The sequence below is a fragment of the Triplophysa dalaica genome, chromosome 17 (assembly GCF_015846415.1).
Source record: "Triplophysa dalaica isolate WHDGS20190420 chromosome 17, ASM1584641v1, whole genome shotgun sequence".
Classification (NCBI taxonomy): Eukaryota; Metazoa; Chordata; class Actinopteri; order Cypriniformes; family Nemacheilidae; genus Triplophysa; species Triplophysa dalaica.
In genome coordinates this window covers 8,132,387-8,152,197 of record NC_079558.1, presented here as the reverse complement: position 1 = coordinate 8,152,197, position 19,811 = coordinate 8,132,387, and the positions used below count along the sequence as shown (strand labels likewise).

The window sequence follows — 19,811 nt, the reverse complement described above, 5'->3', positions numbered from 1 at the left end:
TGTGTTGTCTCTGTCTGTGACTGCTATATAAATCTCTGAAACTCTTTATTACCAGGCTATCTGAACGTACTATCCAACAACCGCTGGAGAGAGCGCTGGTGCCAGCTGAAAGACAACCAGTTGTTTCTGCACAAGGACCGGGCAGATCTGAAGACACACATGGCCTCTCTGCCCCTGCGGGGGTGTGAGGTCATTCCAGGGCTTGACTCCAAACATCCCTTCGCCTTCCGTCTGCTGCGCAACGGACAGGAGGTGGCCGTTCTGGAGGTACGGGCCAACTAGCCCAGTTTTTGCAGGCCAATTAATGCGTTTGAGACGGGACCTCTGGGAAGGGATTAGATGGATGGTTTGGTTGGCTGGCTCACGTGATGATGTCATTGCCGTATCATGTGTAGAGTAGATTTGCAGAGTTTGCATAGATTAGTTTCACTTGTCTCATATTCCGATGACGCTCCTTCATTGCGTCTTTCCTCGCTCGTTTTTCCCGTCAGGCGTCCTCCTCGGAGAGTATGGGGAGATGGTTGGGGGTGTTGCTGGCAGAAACGGGCTCCACTACAGATCCTGCTGCACTGCACTATGATTACATTGACGTGGAAACCACTGCTAATGTCATTCAGCTGGCCAAGCAGTCGTTTTGGTGAGCGTTAAGTGCTGCTGCAGATATCTTCAAAAACCATAAAAAAATATTTTTGCAACTTTTCTATATTGAACTTTTACAGTAGCTTTGAGCGTTGTTTGAAGCTTTTGTGTCACATCTGTGCATTTCCTTATAAATAATGGTGTATATGTGTTGTATCCTCAGTTTCACCAGCAAGCGTGCAGTTTCTCCAAACCCATACCTGGATAACCTGGTCAATGGTTACGCCTGTCCATCAGGTGTTGCTCTGCATTATGACGATGTACCCTGCATCAATGGAACGGTACATAAGATTCACATTCACATATCAAATCAATACCTTTATTAAAAGTGCATCCAAAAACATACACAAATATTTCGCATATAGCATGTGTTGAAACCATTAACAACTTCTCAACTCTGGTCCTGTCTAGCTTTCTACCTCCCCTCTCTTCCGATCTCCTCTCATATTTGCTCTTCTCTTGCTTACACGCTTGCGATACGGAAGGCACCAGGTGTTCAGTACTCTTCCCCAACTTCAAGGGACCACCTTTGGAATGAGGAGGCTCATTATGAGAATACAGAACTTTACGAAAACATGCCCTCCCCCAAATCTAAGCGCCTGTCATCTTCGGGGAATTACAAGACGCCAACTTCCGCTAAAACTCTCTCCTCTTCCTTACCTTCTAATACTAACACTAATCAGGTGACTAACCTGGACTGTGTGTCTAATGCTGTTGGGTGACTACAGTTAAAATGGGAAACTTTCTTATGAATATATTTGTCATTATGCTTGTCCAAGTTAACAAAACTGTATGTTTCGCTAACATGTTTTTAAACGTTCCATCAACAATGTACGAATAATGTTTAATACCAACGTTTGTAGAATATTTAGCAATAATTCATTTAATATATCAACATTTTTTAGCAACATTATATGTTAAGAGCGTTTCCTGCAGGCGGGGGGTTAAAATAAAAGGCCTAATTGCTTAGCCCAGACCACAAACTAATTTTATACAGCTTTTATTCGATTTGATTCATATTTATATAGATTCAATTCAATTTCCATTAGTTTCGATTCAATATCGATTTAGTTATCAGTTCTGGATTAAAATGCTAGACATGGAATCCATTTTTAAATATATATGCTGGTAACTGAAACCCTCCTAATAAGCTATATTAGTGAAATACACATTCACATTAACACTAGAGCACAATTTGGGCATTTCCCGAATCAATATTGTTTCATTAAATTGAAGACCTAATCAAATCGATATTTTTTACCCAGCCCTACAAAAACGTAAGTCTTACACTTTAACTGTATTTATCGTCTAACAGACTTCACTACTTTATGTCTCAATATTTCATATTATTATTATTTTTATCGACCCACTCATTATGGTTCATGTGTCATTATTAAAGCTAAACCACAAAGCTTGTAGTTTCTGAACCCTGAAACTATTAATGCTTGTGCTGATGCACATGGTAAAAGTTTGGCAGCATGGGACATATGTCCTTTTTTTGACTTACACTACAAAGCTACTTCTGGCTCTAATTTTACAAGTATTGCAATGTTGAATGTATGAGTTACGGACCACCCAGCTGCAATAATGAGTGCTTTTGATCTACAGTATACGTATATTAACCATGTATGTGAGATTGGGGGGGATTAGGGTGGCATGACCTTGTATGGGGTAATAAAGCCTTAATTTACTGTGGATTCAATTTTATGGTGCAGACATTCAGTCACAAAAAGGGCCACTGCCAGCTAAAGCATAACTACAACAAATGTCCCTGCTAGTCAAGCCACATGTGGTGAATGTGGTTTGCTGAAGTAACCTTTGATATGTCTGTGAAAGTAATTGCATGAAGTGTTAACCTTCACAAATCACAATACTCTTAGTGTTAACAGGTGCTAACAGTGAAAGTTTTTAAATATCAAATATTTGTTAGTGGTCCTTATCAGGGGTTAATATCATTTTCGTGTGTGCAATACATCTCACTTGAACTATCTGCAACTATTGCACTCACAGCTGTTTCTTTCTGCTAATCAGCTGAAAGGGAAGAAATCCCTGTTCACCAATGGGATCGCTGCGAAGCAGAAACTGGACAAGAACCAGCCCAAAAAGGCCAATGGAACCAGCAGCACTCTTCCAGTAAAACGCAACAATTCTAGTAAGAGATCTTGAAACCGTATCTAACAGATAATCTCAAAATGAGCTCTTCCTTTTTACAAGTGGACATTCAGATGAAACTAAACTAAGCAGACATTAAGTCTGCATTCGTTATCCTGGCTATTACACCACTAATTTGTTTCAAGGAAAAAAAGCCACACAGATTTGCGGAGAATGCCGGTATGTGGAAATTGCAGTGCTGTTTGACAGCAGTGGCTCTGTTGACATGCTCCTTTGTAAACTCGTTCACCCCAAATTCCATTTTAGACAGGCAGTCATTCCCAGCCTGTCCACACACAGACTTTCTAACCATTCAATGGCCTATTTACACGTACTACCAAATATTACGATGTGGTACATATTCTGCATGTCTTTTAATCGCATTCTGGATCTCAAATGTGACAGAAAGGTTAGAAATTGTGAGATTTTGTAATGGTTTACTTTTAACGTTCACAGGTGTGGATCAGTATAAGTATGGGAAAAACAGAGTGGAGGCTGATGCCAAGAAGCTTCAATCTAAAGAGGAGGAGTTGATGAAGAAGAAGCAGGAAATTCGAAACCGCCTGACCCAGTTGAAGAAAGACAAAAAAGATCTCCGCACTGCTATAGAGAACAATACAGGTGAGGATATGAGCAATACTATTGCAATAACCTTTAAAAGGTGCTGTTAGTGATATTTAGGTGGATCTATTGACAGAAATACAATATAATATACATAACTATGTCTTAAGAGGGGTCCTTAGATAATGAAGCGTTTTGTTTTTATTGCCTTAGAATGAGCAATTTCTATCTACATACACTTGCATGGAATTCGCCATTTTGTTTCTACAGTAAACCTAAACGGACAAACTGCTCGACAGAGGGCGTTACGTAAATATGTTAACTCCTATGGCAAAGAAGCGAAAAATGTATGACATCTTTGTCCTGTTTCAGCCACCATAGTGCTGTGAAAAGGGAGGGGTGGACGGTGAAGTTTGCAGTTGGTTGTGATTCACAACCTCACCACTAGATGCCACTGAAATCTTCACATTGCTCCTTTAAATCTGTTTTCACAGAAATTAGATGCACATGTGAAAAACAAAGCCATGTGTTCTTTGTTACGTTTCGATTGGCAGTGATTGTTTGGCATCCTCTCTAAATAACATCAAAATGTGTTTTAGATGACCACTGTCAATTTATACATACGTTTTTCATCCAGGTAAGCGTTCTCAAGCCTCTCTGACGGAGAGACTTAAGAAGGTGGAGGAAGAATGCAAACTGAAAGAGGACGAGCGAGTGAATCTGGAGCTGGAGATGACGGAGGTAAAGGAAAGTCTGAAAAAAGCCCTGAATGGAGGCGTCACTTTGGGCTTGACCATTGAACCCAAAACCAGCAGCTCCAGCCCACAGGTCTGTAAAAACAGCAGCTATTTAAAGAGAAATGATGTAATACTAACTGTAGGTTTAGATCACCTTCAGTTTTTGGGGATGAAAGACATATAAAGTCAAACTGTGTCTCGTCTGTTTGTAGTCTCCGGTGTTATTGAGGAGGACGGTGGACAACTCGCCCATGTCCAGCTGTGACACCAGTGACACTGAGACCTGCTCTCTGCCCATCAACAGCGCCTCTCTGCTGCGCAGACACACGTTACAAACAAAACCCTCAGCTGTGCGAGGACATGTGCTAAGGAAAGCTAAGGTCAGTAACATTTTTACCATCACAGCAGATATTATTAACAGGTACCTGATAAACTGAGGTTTATTTTTATGCAGTATATTTATGGGCATGATGTCATTCCCATGTTTTCTTTTCTTTGCAGGAATGGGAGATGAAATCTGGCACATAAGTTCCTTACCATGTTTTACTTTCACCGTATCTATTTATTACATTTTTGTCCATATCGGAGGGATGTTGAAATCGAATTGACTGAACCATAGACACAAGATGTCAGAATAGAAATTAAGTTCGACAGAATTTGAACCAGTCCAGTACCAAAATTACCTGCTTGCTATTTTAATTCATGCAAATAGATGAAAGAGACAAAATCATTTTATTATTATTTTGTAAATCATACAGTTCATGTCTCAGATTTTGGTCTGGAATCCCTAAGTCTAGAAAAGTCTGTTCTTCAACGGGAAGCTTTCAATGGAAGACAAATCCTCAAGTATTTATTTGTAAATGTTTAAGTAAATATAAGGCCTCTCTGTGTTTGTTCGTTTTGACATTTAGTAATGTTTTTCTTTAATTCAGCTTTGTGCTAGTTAAAGAGAGCAGCTTCTATTGGGAATGAGATAATTATCATCAAATGAACAAAAAAAATTACATTTCAGTTTCTTTAAAGAAAAAGTGTCATCTGTATGAAAGCTTGTAAGAAGCGTTTTTCTTATTGGTGCATTTCCCATTACTTTAAAAATGAGGATGTGTCCTTACGTTTGGCTGGGGCAGTTGCTATAGCAACAGCAGTCCATAGGGAACAGGGCAGCTTAGGCCAGGGTGTGGCCCTCTATTGGCTGGCTGTTCTGGAAACTGGGCCTGAAAATACTGCTACACTTTTCCTTAATGTTCCCCCATCACACACGCTGCAATGGAAACAATCGTGTGTGTGTGTGTTAGTTTGTGTGTGTGTGTGTGTGTGTGAGTATACACAGTATCTCACAGAAGTGAGTACAACCCTCACATTTTTGTAAATATTTTGTTTATTTAATATTTAATATTATGTGACAACACTGAAGACATTAAACTTTGGTAGAATGTAAAGTAGTGGGTGTACAGCTTGTACATTTTTTTTTTTGTACAAAATAATTGTTGCTCTACATAAAAATAGCCAAGGCTATAAGGAGATTGCCAAGACCCTGAAACTGAGCTGCAGCATGGTGGCCACGACCATACATCGGTTTAACAGGACAAGTTCCACTTAGAAAAGGCCTCGCCATGGTTGACCAAAGAAGTTGAGTGCACGTGCTCACCGTCATATCCAGAGGTTTTCTTTGGGAAATAGACGTATGAGTGCTGCCAGCATTGCTGCAGAGGTTGAAGGGGGGGGGGGTCAGCTCTTTCAGTGCCCCTACCATACGCCGCACACGGCATGAAACTGGTCTGCATGGCTGTTGACCCAGAAGGAAGCCTCTTCTAAAGATGATGCACAAGAAAGCCTGCAAACAGTTTGCTGAAGACAAGCAGACTAAGGTCATGGATAACTGGAAACTTGTCTGTTGTCTGAGAAGGCCAAGATAAACATATTTTATTCAGATGGTGTCAAGCGTGTTTGGGGGCAACCAGGTGAGGAGTACATAGACAAGTGTGTCTTGCCTACAGTCGAGCATGGTGGTGGGAGTGTCATGGTCAGTGGCTCCAAGAGTGCTGCCGACACTGGGGAGCTACAGTTCATTAAGGGAACCATGAATGGCAGCATGTACTGAGACATACTGAAGTAGCGCATGATCCCCTCCCTTCCGAGACTGGGCCGCAGGGCAGTATTCCAACATAATAACGACCCAAAAGGAAGCTGAGGGTAAATATGATGGACTGGCCAAGCATGTCTCCAGACCTAAACCCTATTGAGCTCCTGTGGGTTATCCCCAAACGGAAAGGTGGAGGTGCGCAAGGGCTCTAACATTGAGGCTCGTCATTGAGGAGTGGACGAGGACTCCAGTAGAAACCCGTGAAGCTCTTTTAAGCTCGATGTTCAAGAGGGTTAAGGCAGTGCTGTAAATTAATGGTGGCCACACAAAATATTGACACTTTAGGCCTAATTTGGACATTTCAATTTAGGGGTGTACTTACTTTTGTTACCAATGGTTTAGACATTAATGGCTGCGTGTTGAGTTATTTTGTGGGGACACCAAATTTTACACTGTTATACAAACTGTACACCCACTACTTTACATTGTCGCAAAGTGTCATTACTTCATTGTAGTCACATGAAATTATATAATAAAATAGTTACAAAATTATGATGGGTGTACTGTGAGATACTGTACATCCTGACATCAAGAACACTGCAATACCAATACACTAACAGTTATACTGTAGTCACATTGTTTGGTCACATCTGTATGTGAAATTGCATTACAATTTTATAGACTGAATTCATATGCAGGTATTGTAAGCCCTTGTTACCGAATGTTTGGTCGAACGAAAGAATGTCTGTAAAAGTCAAAAACCCATCTCATACCTCTGTTACACTACACTTCTCTTTTTAACTCCTAATTCAGACAGATTATGGAGTTTTGGTGCTTAATTTAGACATGTATGTGACTATACTTTCATATGCATGTGCAAGAAACATTTATAGCGTGTTTATCATGTAGTGATGCGACACATCTTTAAACTATGCTATATGAAGGCTTATCCCATTTTTCAGACATGTAAAATATCTCTCCTACAGATTCTGGACCAATAACTTTTTAGGAGCTAATATTTGTCCAGTCATTTAGTACAAGTCAGCACTGGATAACATTTTTTTTACTTACATTTCTTATTTGAAACCGTTAAATCCTTTAGGTCCAAGTAGCTGTCTGTCACTGCAGACATAAGGGTCAAATGTTGTGGAATGTAAATATTGTTATTTGGCTTTGTGGGTGGGGAAATGGTGGAAGCATGGACTTTCAAAGACACTATTGTTTGTTTTGCACCTTATGGTTAATATCCAGTTTTATTTTTCTCTTGACTGTTGTCAACTTGGCAACTAAAGGACTGTACATATAAATAATTAAACTGCTTTTAAAGTGATTTCTGCGTCTGACTGTCTATGCTTCAGTGTCGGTAAAAATCTGCTTTATTGGCACCATTTGTTTATAAAACTACATTGATGAAAGGAGAAATGATGGTTCTCATGGTAAATCTTAGTTCTGATTTTCAGTTCAATTCTCTATTGCATTACATTACATAGAATTAAAGATGATTTTTTTCCTGATATTTTAGCCAAAGCTGTTATAAAAAGATAAAAAAAACATTATCTTTACTTAAGATAGCATACAAAATGTAATGTTATCAACAACTTCCACTTTTAAGGGATAATTCACCCAAAAAATGTATCTCATTATTTATTCGCTTTAATGGGATACTTCACCCAAAATGAAAATTCTATCATCATTCACTCGCCTTCGAGTTGTTCCAAATCTGTATACATTTCTTTGTTGTGATGAACACAGAGAAAGATATTTGGAAGAATGCTCATAACCAGAAAGATGTTGACCCCATTGACTATCATAGTAGGAAAAAATACAATGGCAGTCAGGAGTCTGCTGTCCTACATTCTTCAAAATGTCTTATTTTTGTGTTCAACAAAACAAAAAATAAATAAACACATTTTTTATACTATGGGAGTCAATGGGAGGCAAGATCTGTTTGGTTATAAACATTCTTCCAAATATCTTTCTCTGTGTTAATCAGAAAAAGAAATGTATAAAGATAGTGATTGAAATGTGTCAAAGCTCTCTGGGGTCCCCTAACCAGTTGAACTTGCAGTAAGCATCAATCACATGATAGTTTGGATCACAGTAATTTAACCAAGTTAACATGTATATCCTTTCAATTTTGATAATCCGTTGAAAGAGATCCAGATTAGATTAGATTAGATTCAACTTTATTGTCATTACACATATACAAGTACAGTGTAACGAAATGTAGTTTAGGTCTAACCAGAAGTGCAATTAGCAAGTGCAGGATATACAGTGTGAATAAATACAGAATACAATATTAGGAAAATACTATACAATGGGCATGTACTATGAAAATATGACAGTCGGTATGTACTATGAACAATATAAACAGAAGGATATATACTGTGAACAATAATGTACAGGTGGTTATGAACAGATAACAATATAGACTATACAATAGTGCAAGTGACTTGAGTGTGCATTAGTTACAGACATTAGCTATTAAAGTTACAGTGCAGTAGATGAGTTAATGCGGTTATTAAAGTTACAGTGCAGTAGATGAGTTGATGCAGTTATTGAAGTTATAGTGCAATACATGAGTAGATGCAGTTATAGATGAGGAAGAGAATGAGAGATCTTTTTTGAAGTGACATGCTTATCAATCTTACTATTTATTTTGCATTGTAATTTTTTTATTCACAAATAAAAATTTCTTAAGATTTTGCCCAGGTTTGATGTGTTTCTTGCTGAGATTTCGTAAAAAATCTCAAATTTATTGAGAACTAACTAAAGTTTTTCAAAATTTAGGATCAATATCTTTTTACTAATTTTGCTTTTCATAGCTTTCCTTTTTTTATTTATGTATTTTCTTGTCCTTTGATTCTTGTCATTTTATTTATTTTAATGCTGTTCCCTTTTATAGAATATTAATATTATATTATTACAGAATTATTTAATAGGACCAAGCGAGGGAGAGGACGCGTAGTCAATATGTGTCTGTCTGTACAGCTGCTAAATGCAGAAGCATATGGGCGTTTTAAACGCGATTATCTCCATGTTATGTAGATCAAGTATATGAAAATAAACCATATGAATGTAGGGTAAAAAACGAATGGCATTCCTATGGGTGAGAGCTGATGCAGATTGGAGCGCAAAACAATCTCTGAGGAATGCGAATGTTTTCTGAGGGAAAGAAAAACATTCTTAAGGAAACGCAAAATTGAAGGTATGCAATGTTCTTAGGGAGCATTTGTTTTGACAATGTGCCAACAACATCGTACACAAAGAAAGACTTTAGACAAAATTAAAGTTACTGTTGAGTTTTAAGATACGCTTTCAATATGAGAGGATCAGCACTCTGTCACTCAGCGTGTCATCTCTGTCTGTACATGTCTTCAGTGAACACTGTGTGGCGCGCTTGAGCATGCATGGATCTTTCAGATAATAATGTCATTTTAATTTGGGTCTAATGAAATTTGGGAAAATAACAGTCGATAGTGTTTTGTTTTAGCTTTATAATGATGACAGAATTTTCCATTTTGGGTGATGTATCTCTTTTAAGTCACATATAACAGATATGCAACTCTTCAGTGGAACACAAAAGAAGATATTTTGCCGTTGTCTATGGTTTTGACCAGTGTTGTTTTGGTTAAAAACACAATTCAACAAACGGAGTTGAATAATTCCTGAGAAGTGGACAATCTCTTCAAGTAATAATTGTCGTTCTAAAGATAGAAAAATGGCGACATCCTGTGGAAAAAAAGCTGTAGGATTTAATTGTCAGTTACTGGCAGTTTTGTGTTTAGGTTGATATAGAGTCTTCCGATTTCAATTTCGTAACTTACTAAATTATCAAAACATCTGTGAATATCTGCATTTTGCCATAGTTCTTCTGTGGACTTTTTACTTGATAATATATTAAATATATATTAACAATTCACCCGTTATTAAAATTGTATATATATTTAATGTATTCAATATATATAAATTCTATATGATGTCATATAATATATTATAAAAAGTAAATTATTATTTAAGAGGCTGCTGTGAAAGAAATTCCTGGACATGTCACGTGGTTTCTATTACTTTTTTCATCGATGACCAGTACGGCACTTTCGTCCATTGTGGTTAGGTTTTGTCCCGTTTTAAGTGATCTGTGGTGGATTTTGATATATTTAAACGATTGTATATTTCAGAGATTATATGACTGCAATAAATTTCACGTTTTGGAATTTAACAGACTCTAAATTTGCATGTAAAACCATTAATAGCTAGACTGCCATGTCTCTTTAAACCGGTAGAGGGCAGAACTATATTTTTCAATTGTTTATCACGATCGTGTGTTTTTTACAGAAGAAGAGAGCAACGTTTAGACCTCGATAAGTACTTTCGCCTTTTATGTTTGCTTACAGTATTCGCACATAGTGACATCACTTCGCAAAGATGAATGAGGATATTCTCACCACTCTGAAAATATTAATTATTGGAGAAAGTGGAGTGGGCAAATCCAGGTATGACACTGAAGTTTTCACAATAACACATGCTGAAAGAGCACGTTTATTTAAATCATAGCTGTTAAGAGACCAGTTGAGATAGGTGTTTTATTTCTTCCGTGTGATTTTGGTGTGTTTATTATTGATCATTATTACATTATTTTATCAATAAATAGTACCGTTTACATTCAGAGAAATGATCTCAGTCTTACAGTTTCAGTTTAATGTCCATTAGTGGCATGACAAATAATTAATAAGTATTGCAGAAGCATTTTTAAGTATTTACCTTCCTTGTAGGGAGGGGTGCTTGTTTGTAAATTATGACTCTCTCTCTCTCTCTCTCTCTCTCTCTCTCTCTCTCTCTCTCTCTCTCTCTCTCTCTCTCTCTCTCTCTCTCTCTCTCTCTCTCTCTCTCTCTCTCAGTCTTCTTTTGAGATTTACGGATGATACATTTGATCCAGATATTGGTGCCACCATAGGTAAGTCTAGAAAACCACGGCAGTAGTATTTTCAGCCCCTAAACTAGAAAACAACAATCTTGTTTTGGGTTTCAGAAAAAAATGCTAAATGTTATTTATTATAAGCCTGGATGGATACAGCCACACAGTTGTTTGTCAGGTTATCTTAAATTGTTTACGTGTGACCATGTGGTCTTTCGTGGGTCACTTTTTTTTTTAAATTTCTATTAACATTCTTAAAAGAAGATTCGAGATTGTGGCCACAAGTAAGGTATCAGTCACACATGATGCTATAGTGCTGGTTCTTTCTTGACATCCATAGGGTACAACGATAAATATGTCAAGTGACCTTTCAATTGAAGTCAATTATTTGTTTCTGTGTGTTTATGATCGATTGATATATCTTCGTATAGTTAAAAACCATCAGTTGTCAAAACAGTGGCCATCATGTGGGGATGACAGACAAAATCCCCTCTTATGGACTTATAGTTGACGTGCGGACTGAGAGTTTATGTGCCGGACTTATTCTTTTCTCAGCACCCCTATTCCAAATCAAACAAGGCCATATCTTCCTCCCTGGTCTACTCTGGTAAATCTGTCAGTCCTGTGCTGAAATCGAGGAATAGTCTGTGCCTCCTAGATCTTTCATACACAGAGTGCTGAGTGATTTATTTCCTAAGTCTTCCTCTGTCATTTTTACAAATGCTTTTTTTCATTATTTCCTTTGGAAAACATAAATCACTAACATTTGTAAGTGATGTGGGTTTGTGGAGTGAAGAGACAGGCGGTTGAGTCATCCTATTTTTGTATCTGTTCGTAATAAACCCACAATTCCCTGTGTAGTTGTAAATTCAGGAGTTTCTGACTTTAGGCACTCTGGGCTTGTTGCCTGATAAATTTCTGGATCCTGCAAAAATCAAAAGGGTTTCTGTGTATTTGTGTTTTTACCATAATCCTCATAAAACAATCATCCCTTTTGAATCTTATTGATTAAAATAGTACATGTATGAACACGTGAAAAAATATAGAAGAGACAATGTAAAGACTAAAAATATATTGTTGTTATTAAAGATATGTTATGAAAGTGCATATAAATATACATTTGTATATTTACTAAGCTCATTGTTTATTCCCCATAAGGTGTAGATTTTAAAGTGAAGACCCTTGCTGTGGATGGAAACAAAGCAAAGCTAGCAATCTGGGTGAGGGGTCAACTGCGTTTATCTTTTTTTCTTACAAATATGGTTCAACCAGTGTGACTGGAAAAGGTGAAGGCAATCTCCGGGGGCATTTTTGTAATAGTTTAGATTTAAGACATTACTGCATGCAACGTACTACAAGTGACGTTTGTGTGGTATTACATTAAAACACCAGACGATGGCAGTGTTGATCCTTTTAGTTGATTTCCCTCAAAGACTGTCATTCTGTTTGAAAGCTATTTTTGATTCTCTTTCAAAATGCATGTTTTTTTTTAAATATAACATACATTATTACTTATATTTTATATTATATACTTATATATTATATTTTTTAACTAACATTTTTAATATGAATTTTTTGTTTTTACAGGACACAGCAGGTCAGGAACGCTTTCGAACTTTGACACCCAGTTACTACAGAGGAGCTCAGGGTGTTATACTGGGTGAGGGAGACACAAACAAACACAACAGGTTTTCACAACTTTGTTGCCACTGTGCCATAAAAAACATTCATGGGCCTTGTTAAACCAACCTGTTTATGTAACTAGGATAATATCAGACTGGAGACAAACTGATTTGAGCCTTTTTCAAACTTTAAATCATTTGCTGTTCTGTTGACATAAAGTCGCATTTGTATTGTTCTTCTAGTATATGATGTCACTAGGCAAGAGACCTTTGCCAAGTTGGACAATTGGTTGACTGAACTAGATACATACTGTACAAGAAATGACCTTGTCAAGATGCTGGTGGGAAACAAAATAGATCAGGTAAGATCTTATGTGTCTTTGCTATTTTAGATTTATCTCTACCGTAGTCCTTGTGTATCCTATGTTGTTGCAGGCATCAAAGTATAATTTGGTATTTCTAACTCTGTATTAATAAAAGATAAGGAACAGTGTATTAGCACACATTACTGTTGTCAGAGAAGCAATGGTCAAATGTCTATTGGTCTCCTGTTTAGCATTGGAAAATGTATTCCATTCAAGTAAATGAGACACTTCATAGTGTATTAAGTGGAATAAAAAGAACTTTCACATTATTTATTCGCTTCTGCTGTTTGTTATTGTGTTTTTGACTTGGTTATAGACAGTTTCCTCAGACGCACACGCTTGGCCTAGTGTTAACTTCCGGTCTGTGTTTGGCTATATTATAAACATTTATTTATTATTTAACTCATATTTATATTAAATTATGTTAAAGTTGTATTGTTATTAATTGTTTTTAATTAAATTAAAACAACTCAACGGTTGGGTCTATCGATTCTTAGTGGAGGTCTACCGTAAGTTAAGTTTGGGCCAGATAACGTATATGTTGTACCAGCTGAAACTGTCTATATAAATTGATAAAATGTTGTGTTGTAGTTTTCACATTTGTTTTTAAATATGAGGTAACACACGCAGTTTCTGCCAATCTCAAATTAATCTTGAGTTCCTATTCAGTAGTATTCCATTCTTCGTATCTTCAAAGAGTATTTAGTTTCATAAATGTATAAAAGAGAGATACAGCTGTACGAATTTTTTAAAAAGGCGAGCTCCTGGAGGCGTACGGGGGGGGGGGGGTAATGCATACATCATTGTATTATCCCTGCATAACTGATGATACACTTTAAGTTTGTGTCATTAACATCAAGTTGACCATGTTAAGCATGAGAAGTCAGCATGTTTAACAGTGTAAAGAGGGCAGGATGCATTAAAAATCATGTTACCTCTGCTTTAAATAATTTTTGAATGAAATGCTCTCAGTTTTATTGTACATTCAATCAAACATGCTTGTTTTTGTACAATTAAATCATTAACTACATAATAAATAAGTCATAATAAAAGTATTTTATGTTATTAATATTATTCATTTTGTTATTAAATAATTATTGTAATATTATTTAGCAGCTTTAAGTGTAGCTAACTACTTCTGCAAAACTATTTTCCTATTTCTTACTATTACTATTTTTACGTTGTAAAGAGATACATTTAAGTCCTCTGACACCATGTGTGATTCCTAACTGTTTCTCAGGACAGTCAGTTGAAATCAGATTCTCTCTTTTTGTGCAGGAGGACCGTGAGGTTGAGCGAGACGTGGGCCTGAAGTTTGCTAGGAAACATTCCATGCTGTTCATAGGTGACTGTCATTTCATCTCTTTACCCTGTTCAGAAGAGCCTGAGCCCTTATTATTCTGTTTAATAACACAAGAGCCTGACATAAAAATACATTGCCCATTCACTTCGGTTTCAGATTTTTCCCCCCCATATTTCTTTTCAAGATTCATCACCTTCACACATGAAAAAATCTGACTTTTGACGTAAGCTAGTTTATTCTTCTGCCATAATACACAGAGGCTACTATTTTTAAACACTTGGGCCCATGTTAAAAGCAATCATTATGTTATTTAACGGAGATGGATTATTTATACTAGTTGAGCATTTATTTATTATGACAGCAAATTCAAGTCAGACTTTACAATGGTTCTAATTTATTTCTCATTTGTGGTTGTGTAATCGTAACGGTCCTGTATATGTATTTACCGGTGACGTCCTGCATTTTTTGGAGCTGTGGGTTTGGTTTGTAAGTCATGTGACATGCCTCATGAGTGGGTATGTAAGCAGCCATCTGTCTGAATTAGCCGCAAAGTCCTCACACCAAATGAAATCAGCAGATGGACGGCACGCTGTGGGCCAACGCTGCTTTTCTCTTTCTTCAGATTTTATGATTCCTTTTCCCTTTTGCTTTGCTACGTACTCCTTTATATTCAAGTCCAAGTCTTTTATGCACCACGTGGATACTTTAGGTGCACGATGGGTCTTTGTGGCATGTTATACTGACATAGTTTCATCAGTATTCATCCGTACCTCCAGATTGCATTTAGCTTTGAGGTCAAATGGTTTGAATGCATGTGTTACGCTAGGCTTAAATCTTTTTAGCCTGGGATTGTTTTTTGCGCAAGTACACAGACCAACATTCTTGGCCGATGCATTGCATACATTCTCATTTACAAGTGTATTTTCTCAGCACGATTCTCTTAAAACTGTAACTCCACCATGGCAGTTGTTGTCTTACAAGAAAACTAGTCACAGATGAAGAGTTCGAGAGTAATGTCCGCTACAATTCTTGCGAAACTCTCAAAATGTAATTCACATCGCATTTAGCTACGAATTAAGCTCTGACACATTCCTGGGTGAACACATTGCTTGTGTAGCTAAAATAATTTGTTTGATCTCTTTCTTTCATCAGAGGCCAGCGCTAAGACGAGGGACGGCGTTCAGTGTACATTCGAGGAGCTGGTGGAGAAGATCCTACAAACTCCAGGTTTATGGGAAAGTGTACACAAAACCAGAGGAGTCCAATTGTCTGAACTCTCTGAAACATCTGTCGGAGGCTGTGGAGCGTACTGCTCACTTCTTTAACACAAAGACCAGCATTTAAAAAGTCCGGGTAGAGTAGTTAAGAAACACAGAGGGAACGTGAACTTTTTGTTTTTCTTTATGTACCTGTGCACAAGTTGCCATAAAGGAAAAGTTATATTACATGTTTTCTGGACAGTGATGATCGCTTAAATCATTAAAAAAATTTATGGAGACCTCTGGAACATCAGACAAACCTTCTCCAATTCAAAACGTATCGAAAACATGCATATTATTTAGAAAAAAATGACACCTCAGATAGGTTTGCTCACCAGTTTGTGTACTTCTTGTAGCGTTTTACTTTTTGTCCTAGTGCCTGTGTTTCATATTAAGGGAGAGGTAAACAGTCATCAGCCCAACTCAACCTTTCAAACTCCTGGAATGAGACCGCGGTACAACACAGATTTCCATCAACATGCCCTCGCTTGATGTCTGCAGTGTGTGTTCTTTCACTATCAGCCCATCTCTGGATTCCACTTATTCTTCCTGTCAGTCACTTACGTTAATTCACTTTCCTCTCCCGCTACATGAGTCTGCGTTCAATTCGCTTGTATCTCTGTGTTTTCACCCTGTGCTCCACATCAGCCTTCTCTCCCTTTGCAGAATAATAGAGTTACCAAGATTTTGGATTGTCGTTTTACTGCTTTTATTGACTTGGACCGCCCACTTGAAAACATACTTTAGGTTTATAAATCAAGCTGATTGGCACAATGAGTCTCTATTGTACATAAAAGAGGGTCAATATAACAGAATAGATAAAAATAGGGGTTATTTCTTTATAGTTACTTTAACTCGGATGAAAATATTTTGCCTGTAGCCTTATTGACAGCCTAATGCTCACTGTACCATCAGTTTGACTGGGTGTGACAAAGACAGGTTGTTTTCACATAGATAGAAATAGAAGAAAAAGACAAATTTAGACAAATCGAACTAAAAGTGAAGCAAAATAAATCAGTTCCTTGAGTTCCAGTCTTGAATGTTGAATCTGGAATATTAAGTGGTTTAAAGTGATTGTTCACTAAAAAGGAAAATGCTGTCATCATCTACTCACCCTCTTGTCATATCAAAACTTTATGACTTTCTTTGTTCCGCAGAACATGAATGAAGATATTTTGCTCTTTCACTTCTGTTGTACGGACACAAAACCAATGCGAGTGAATGGGGGCCAGTTAACAACATTCTTCAAAATATCTTCTTCTGTGTTCATACAGAAGAAGAGAAAGAAGATCATACAGGTTTGAAATGACAAGAGGGGGAGTAAATGATGAGAGAATTTACATTTTTGGGTGAACTATCACTTTAATGTTTACTTTAGATATCCATGGGGTGCCAGTTAATTGAAGGGATAGTTCACCCAAAAATTTAAATTCTTTCATCATTTATTCACCTACATGTCATTTCAAAACTGTATGCACTTCTGCAGAACACAAAAGAAGATATTTTGAAGAATGTTAGTAACCAAACATCAATGGAATTTAATGTGTGTTAGAACAAAACGCAAAACCACAGAGACGTTTCTCAAAGTATCTTCTTTTCTGTTTTACAGACGAAAGAATAAATGATGACAGAATTTTTATTTTCAGGTGAAGATCTTTTTAAGCCTTATATTGACTGCTTAAAATTGGGTGGCAAAATCAATTTGAGTGGTAATCTTTCTGAAATTGTGTGGTACTACATAAGCAAGACACACAGAGTTTACACATTCCTTTTTATCTGTGAATACATCAGTTTAGAAAATCAAATATTTACTTTATTATCTGTTAGATGCAGTTTTGTTATCTGTTAAAATCTCTAAGAATCTTGTGCTTCAGCAGTGTTTAGAGCAGTCAGATTTTTGGACCATTCACCGCATAGCAGGATCATTCCATACGATGATCTGATGACTTGTGTTGTTATATGGGAGTTATTTGGGGTTGTTTTTTAATATTCTTTAATCAAATTTATTTACTTACTTTTACATACTATTCATCACATCAGTTGTGCTGAATATGACTATAATTCACCAGAATGTGTTAAAACAATATTGCATGCTTTTATTGCACATTAATGTTTGTATGTTAATATATTGTAATATGGATGTTTATGCTCCACTAAATCTGTTGTAATGTTCCTCTTAAAATGACAATATTTTGTCTCTGAATTCTCTCTTTCTTTATCGTTTTATTCTTTCTTGTACCTTTTCCAGCAATGAGTTCTTGTTAAATATGACCCACCACAGGAATGCATCTCCAGGCCTCTGTGATTTCGCCGTTTCCCGTTACATTTCGTTGTGAATGCTGTTGTGAGCAGAGCACAGTGTTTGCTTATTCATGTGTTCAAACGGCATCATTGTACAGTTTCCGCACCTGTCTGATGCGATGAATCGAAATTATTGCTGTTGGACAGACATGCAGGTGCGGTTACCATAGCGATCGTTCAGGGTTTTCCACTATAGATATGTTTCCATGGCTGCCTGACCAGGAAGTGCGTAATTCCTAGTTGACAAATGAAGTCTACATTGGTATCTACAAGTACAGAGTTGTTCGAAGAAAGTATGTCTCGATCAAACATGAACGGCAGTGTTTATAATGTTATCCTTATATGACTTTCCATGCTAGTCATTCTGTAAGTTATGAGTCTTTCCTAAATATTCCCACCTGCCAAACATATTTTCTGTCTTCAGTACTTGCTCAGGAACAGATATTCCAGATGCAATATTGTATTACATAATATACTAACTGAGCAATAATTACCTGCTGAAAAAAAAGGCTAAGGCCAGCATAAACTTTCATGCTGGTTTAAAGTAAGCTCACACTAAAGCACTTTAAGACCATGAATTGCTGTAGTGCTTGCGCTACACAACGCTAAAGAGGGGCATAAAGCACAAGACCTTTAGTCAAGAGCCGGTAACATCCAATTGCAAAAAATAGTGATAATTCACACATAACTGGTCAGCTACATATCTCATGATATTCAAAAAACAATTACAAATGTATTTTCTGCAAATATACTGGAATCCACAGGGAAGACACTGAATGCTCTTTTTATAAAAAAAAAACTTCCAGTTTTTTAAACTCTCATTTGTAAATGCTTATCAAGGCATACATAGTCCTCACTTTAGATGAGCTCACAAAAATAGTTAACTGACAACTAGTAAATGTTTTATAACTACCTTAAGTAATCATGAATTACGGCAGGAATGTGTGTTAAAAAAGCATTTATTAACAAATTAAGTAACTGTTACTATATGTCAGAATAATAAGATGTATAAATGTGCATTCAAAGAGTTTATTAATCATTTACTTACACTTTCTAAATGATCTCATGAACCACTGACAACTCCTAACTAACTGGTTTGTAAGTAATGTAATCCTTAATTTAGAAATGATGAATTCATCCTTAATAAAGTATGAAAATTTGATTATTAAGCATATTTTATACATGCTTATAAATCAAGAACAAAGCATTTATAGCTGTATTTATAAACTGCTTACTAATGTCTATTAATGTGGGGCCAATGCTTCATAAATGATTAATTAACTATGTACTGATGCTTAACTAATGATTCATAGCGTGCAGTTATTATAAAGTGTTACCGAAAAATATGCTGGTCTGTTCAGGTGGTTTAGGTGAACAAATCTATTATTGTTTGTTTGTTTGTTCCTAATCCACACAAGTTTTAACATTAAATGATTTATTATTTATTTTGATCACGTCATGAGCGGAGTCAGGTAAGTTCCATCACGTTACATACTTTACCAGAATATTAGCCAAATCTGCAGGTATCTGCAGTATTTTCTTATTCTCTTCTTGTTCTGCAACCACAGATTCCTTCTGGGCCTACTAAAGATCGAATGATGAAGGCTTGTGGATTCTGGTTTCCTGACCCTGCTCACTTCTTTCATCCATTTTCTGTGATGCATCAAACTGAGGGCTTTATAACTGTCCATTTCTGCGTAGGTCATCAGCCCATGTCCCATTAACCCGGTCTCTGCCAACAGTGCATGGACGACCTCTCTGTGGACTCATCACAATGTCCTACATGAGATCATTTTGACACGGTGGTGGTGCTTTCAGAAGGTGTCAAGTTCTCCAGACATCAGCGCTCTCATTATCAGTCTGACTGATTTGCTG

At 36.9% G+C, this 19,811-nt stretch overlaps 2 protein-coding genes across 5 annotated transcripts in view; both read left to right on the top strand.

The window, feature by feature from the left end:
- afap1 (actin filament associated protein 1) overlaps positions 1–7,501 on the top strand; it is a 51,839-nt gene extending 44,338 nt beyond the window's left edge. For 2 of the 3 annotated variants that reach the window (XM_056771477.1, XM_056771476.1), the window contains exons 10-18: positions 56–267; positions 492–637; positions 803–920; positions 1,125–1,322; positions 2,671–2,791; positions 3,247–3,411; positions 3,989–4,179; positions 4,301–4,468; positions 4,590–7,501. In XM_056771477.1, the coding sequence (XP_056627455.1) occupies positions 56–267; positions 492–637; positions 803–920; positions 1,125–1,322; positions 2,671–2,791; positions 3,247–3,411; positions 3,989–4,179; positions 4,301–4,468; positions 4,590–4,616 (1,346 nt within the window). In that variant the 3' untranslated portion in view covers positions 4,617–7,501. The remainder of the gene's footprint in view (positions 1–55; positions 268–491; positions 638–802; positions 921–1,124; positions 1,323–2,670; positions 2,792–3,246; positions 3,412–3,988; positions 4,180–4,300; positions 4,469–4,589) is intronic. The other variant, XM_056771478.1, reaches the window with a different exon arrangement.
- A 1,647-nt stretch (positions 7,502–9,148) lies between these two features.
- Positions 9,149–17,830, top strand: rab18a (RAB18A, member RAS oncogene family). Of its 2 annotated transcripts, XM_056772029.1 has the most exons (8): positions 9,149–9,379; positions 10,566–10,664; positions 11,070–11,125; positions 12,245–12,306; positions 12,674–12,746; positions 12,952–13,070; positions 14,352–14,418; positions 15,529–17,830. In XM_056772029.1, exons 2-8 carry the CDS (start codon positions 10,597–10,599, stop codon positions 15,699–15,701), a joined length of 618 nt encoding a protein of 205 aa, XP_056628007.1. In that variant the 5' UTR covers positions 9,149–9,379; positions 10,566–10,596; the 3' UTR covers positions 15,702–17,830. The 2 variants fall into 2 exon arrangements, with proteins under 2 accessions (XP_056628007.1, XP_056628006.1); XM_056772028.1 differs by lacking the exon at positions 9,149–9,379 and having other exon boundaries at positions 10,502–10,664.
- Positions 17,831–19,811: the final 1,981 nt, after the last annotated feature.

Bases quoted from the DNA above. Each gene is read 5' to 3' on its own strand.
- rab18a (XM_056772029.1), top strand. From the start codon at position 10,597: ATGAATGAGGATATTCTCACCACTCTGAAAATATTAATTATTGGAGAA. The intron at 10,665-11,069 runs GTATGACACTGA...TCTCTCTCTCAG, and splicing joins AGTGGAGTGGGCAAATCCAG to TCTTCTTTTGAGATTTACGG. The intron at 12,747-12,951 runs GTGAGGGAGACA...TTGTTCTTCTAG, and splicing joins AGCTCAGGGTGTTATACTGG to TATATGATGTCACTAGGCAA.